Raw genomic sequence first — 4,903 nt, forward strand, 5'->3', positions numbered from 1 at the left:
AATAAACTAGTTTCTTGAAGACCAACTTTATAAATATTTGTTTTCTCACGTTTTCGTTCGTGTATATACGTATATGTAAGCATATATGTTTATATACATATAATATGTTTATAAAACTAATAATAATAATTATGTATATTTATTTTATTTTTATATATAATTTAAAAACTAATGTTTTAATAAATATATAATCAAGTAAACCAATTTTATAAAACTACAAATAATATTTAAGTTACGTTTTCATAAATCAAAATAATCATTTTATATAATAAATCCTTATATAATATTTACTTTATCGAGTTGTTGTCATCAATCTTAAATATTTACTTAGTGTATTCGCTCTCGTTTCTCATTAGGATTCAACGTTCACGTGTGACTCTTTTTCCGCATTCTAGTTATCCTAGTCATCTTCGCTCGTCTTTGAGGTGAGTACCACATTCCCCTATTTTACTTGTTTTCTCACGTTTTGGGGATGTATGCGTAAATATATTTCTCATTATATACTTATACTTAAAACTGAAACTTCGTCTTATGTGTTAAGAACTTATACCTTACTTGTTATGTGCTTATTTGCTTTGTATGCTTTCGCATTCGGAGAGGTCCAACATAATCTAAGTCTAGTATGATCATACGCCAGTCGTTATAGCTTTGTGCTTCTCGACATCTCAGTTATACTTGATCATTTGGTTATTTTGTTATTCGCATATGACTTGTTGCAAATACATACTTTTATTTATACTTTGAACTGGTGTGTTGCTCACTCAACCTCGTGTTGACAAACTATATTATTTTCAACGCATATGCAGGTATTCGTTTGATGTGAAGTACAAGATCACTTAAGGATTTATGCTAGAAGAAAAACTTAATAAGATATATTGTTATTGATTGATATATGTACTTGTGTATTTGAATTTTGTATGGATAATTGTTATTTGGAAATTTATTTAATATATATCGACACTTTTAATAATGCATGATAGTAACCTTGAGAGTTGTGATAATCAGTTCACGCCCCGGCATTTCCGCCTTAGGTTGGGGTGTGACAGCCGGAACACACAATCTATTTCTACACCAAATGACACCTTGTTTGTCAACACGAAATTCTGATTGCTTGCCTATTTCTAGATTTTGTGATATTGCCCATATTTCTCCATCTTCCTTCTGGGCTTCCTTAATTTTTGAGATAAGATTAGGCTCGATATTCATTCTAGCCAACTAACCGTTTGACTTTCCAACTTGAATGCCAATCCCCATCCTATCTAGATCTTTGACAATCTCAGGTTGAATAGTGAGGCATGCTACCTTTCCTGAAATTTTTCTACTTAATGCATCTGCTACAACATTCACCTTGCCGGGGTGATATTGAATGTGGAGATCATAGTCTTTCAGAAGTTCTAACCATCTTCTTTGTCTCATGTTAATCTCCTTTTGAGTAAAAATATACTTGAGACTTTTATGGTCGGTAAAAATATCACATGTTTCTCCATATAAGTAGTGCCTCCAGATCTTAAGAGCGAAAACTACAGCTGCTAATTCATGATCATGTGTTGGATAGTTAACTTCATAGGGCTTAAGTTGTCGTGAGGCATATGCAATAACTTTCCCATGTTGCATGAGAACACATCTGAGGCCCTTCTTTGAGGCGTCACTATAAATTTGGTAACCACCAGAGCCTGATAGAAGAGTGAGTATAGGAGCAGATACACGTCGTTTCTTTAATTCTTCAAAGCTATTTTTCCGCTCATCGTTCCAAGTATATTTTACCCCTTTTCTTAGAAGTTGCGTGAGAGGTAAAGCAATTATAGAGAATCCTTCAACGAAGCGTCTATAATAGCCTTCTAGACCTAGAAAGCTTCTAATCTCGGTAACTGACGTAGGTCTAGGCCATTTTGTAATAGCTTCAACTTTTGCAGGGTCCATCATTATACCATCTGCGGATATGGCGTGACCTAAAAATGCAACTTGGTTTAACCAAAAGTCACAATTGGAAAACTTTGCGTATAGTTTCTTCTGTCTTAGGGTTTCCAGAACTACTCGTAGATGCATATCGTGTTCTACTTTTCTTTTAGAGTACAATAGAATATCGTCGATAAAAACTATGATGGATTTATCTAGGAATTTATGAAAGACGCGATTCATTAGATCCATAAATACAGATGGATCATTAGCTAGCCCAAATGGCATAACTAGAAATTCATAATGGTCGTATCGAGTTCAAAAAGCTGTTTAGAAACATCAAAATCTTTGACTTTTAGTTGGTGATAACCGGATCTTTGATCAATTTTCGAGAATAATTTGGCTCCTTGAAGTTGGTAAAAAAGATCAACGATTCTAGGTAAAGGATAACGATTTAGGATTGTAATCTTGTTTAATTCTCGATAATCTATGCATAATCGCATAGTCCCATCCTTCTTTTATAAAAATAAGACTGGTGCGCCCCAAGGTGAGACACTCGGTCGAATGAATCCTAGATTTAACAACTCTTGCAACTGTTCTTTGAGTTCTTTCAGTTCCAAGGGAGCCATACGATATGGTACTTTGGAAATTGGTTCTGCTCCAGGAATAAGATCAATGGTGAACTCTACTTCACGATCAGGAGGAAGTCCAGGTAATTCTTTCTGAAATACATCTGGATACTCACAGATGACCGGATGTCTATCAATGGTTGGTTCTTCAGATGAAATAGGTTTTACAGATGCCAAAAATCCCGCACAACCATGCAATAGCAATTTATGGGCTTTGAGAGCAGAGATAATTTTGAGGACTTTTCGAGGTTGAGTATCCTGATAAACGAGTTCGGCAGATTGAGGGTTTCCGAAAATTACACTTCGAGTTCGACATTCAATAGTGACATTGTGTTCAGATAACCAATCTAGTCCTAGTATGACATCAAAGTCTTCCATTTTCATCGGGAATGGATTAGCTTTACATACAAGATATTTAACTTGTATATGACAGCCTTTATAGACATGAGAGATCACGACAGAATATCCCATCGGTGTTACAATGGTAAGAGTGTTTTTTAGTAATGTAGGTTTAATTGTGAGATTCTTAATAACAGAATGCGAGATTATAGAATGAGTTGCTCCCGTATCAAATAAAACGTCAACATCATGTAAGCCCAAATGAAGAGTGCCAGAAACTGTACCTGATGCATTAACAGTTTCTGAGAATTCAAAGCAAACACTCGTCCTCCAGGATCGGGTCGGGTAGCATTCCCAACATTGGTTCTCTTAGGATCAGGCTTCGGACAATCTTTAAGCATGTGATCAGTCGGTCCACATCTAAAGAAGCTCCCAATGCTCGACGACATACGCCTTGGGGATATTTACCACAAATATTGCAAACTGGGATTTGATTTTGGTTTTGGTTCGCTTGACGATTGACAGAGGGATTTCTGTTAGGAGCGAGATATGGTTGAGTGTGTTGTCGAAAAGGAATGAAAGTTTTAGTTTGGTTTCTTTGTTGCCATTGATTATTCTGGTGGTTATTGTTACGTTTAAATTGATTTCTTTGATCTCCAGTATAGTGGTTTTGGTTGGACGATTGCCCTGTAGGATGTTGTTGTCGTCTCGGTTTCTCTCGCGGTTTTCTTCAGATTTAGCCAGCCTTTTCTTATTTTCAATTTCTAGTGTTTTTACCGAATCTGCAACCTCTGTAATATTGCTAAACTTCTGCGTGATTAACCATCTTCTGTTCTTTTCACAAACTGCCCATTTCATCTTTTCCGCCTGAACTTCTGGTGTTCCAGCAGGTGGTCCGAGAAAACTAGCCGGTCTACAGAATCTAGCCATGAATTCTGACCATGGTTCGTTATCGCGTTGTTCTATAGAAGCATATTCTCGAGCGTACTCGTTTTTATCTACCTCGGAGAAATGCTGCTTGAAAAAGATTGTGTGAAAACCGGTCCAAGGAAGAGTAGCAGCATAGCCATTTCCCCCGTTAGCAAGTTTAATTCATTCCCATCAAATATGAGCGTCATCTTCTAACTTATAGGATGCTAACCTTGTTTTAAATATATCATCTACTCCTAAGACTTCAAATATCTTCTCTATGTGTGCTATCCAGTTGCTAGCATCCACTGGTGTAGCTGCATTGCTAAATGTTCATGGTTTTTGCTTTTGGAATCTCTTGTTCCAAATATGAATCCCTTCAGCCTGTTTAGTATCGTTATTTTCTACTTTGTCATTTTTAGGTGGAGACGGAGGAGGTGGTGGAGGATTCGTGTTATTTTCCAGTGTATGTACATGTTGGTTGACGGTTTGGAGAATATTAGGAAGTATTCTTTCAAAAGCACGCTGCACCGCGTCATCAAAGTTACGTCATTTAGAGTGACTTGATTTCCGACGAGTCGGTCTTAGGGGAGGCATCTGGAAGGAAGGAATATAAGAATATATATATTGAAAATACCAAGATTAGATCTCCTATCCCGGTATCCACCCATTATCTCACAGGTTTGTTTTAGTTTAAGTTTTCTACAGGAAAGAGCCGTAGCTCTGATACCATAACTGTAACACCCCAGCCCGGCTCTGGGCTAACGTGTCACTATAACAGAATCAGATACAAAACTATACATTTTTATATAACAATTGAACTTTGTTACAAAATGTTTTTCTAGTCATTTATTTCATACATTATTAAACACTAATAGTTTGCTTCCATCTTATTTATTTATCTCTCTTCACACGGTCCTTTCATCCCTGATAACCTGCTGAAAAGAAAGAAGTGCGAGGAAGCAAAATGCCACGAGCGGATTAGAATAATATAAAATAACATAAATTTAATTACTTGACGGAATTAAATAATCTTAATATTTTATACGAAATACCCATTAGGCCTAATACATAATATAACAGAACAGGAGGAACCGGGTAGCTAGCCCAAAACCTATGTGCGATGATGT

General features: G+C 36.3%; 1 protein-coding gene across 1 annotated transcript; it reads right to left on the reverse strand.

Moving 5' to 3' along the window:
• Positions 1-2,414: 2,414 nt before the first annotated feature.
• On the reverse strand, positions 2,415-2,903 carry LOC143572733 (uncharacterized). The gene has a single exon (XM_077057805.1). The coding sequence runs from the start codon at positions 2,901-2,903 to the stop codon at positions 2,415-2,417; it is 489 nt and encodes a 162-aa protein (XP_076913920.1).
• Between the last annotated feature and the right edge of the window lie 2,000 nt (positions 2,904-4,903).

This window comes from Bidens hawaiensis, unplaced genomic scaffold (assembly GCF_021521415.1).
Source record: "Bidens hawaiensis isolate Kalapana, Puna unplaced genomic scaffold, B.hawaiensis_p1.1 tig00026001_1, whole genome shotgun sequence".
Lineage (NCBI taxonomy): Eukaryota > Viridiplantae > Streptophyta > Magnoliopsida > Asterales > Asteraceae > Bidens > Bidens hawaiensis.

What these genes read in the sequence shown, in the direction of transcription:
- LOC143572733 (XM_077057805.1), bottom strand. Translation starts at nt 2,903, where the DNA reads ATGGAAGACTTTGATGTCATACTAGGACTAGATTGGTTATCTGAACAC.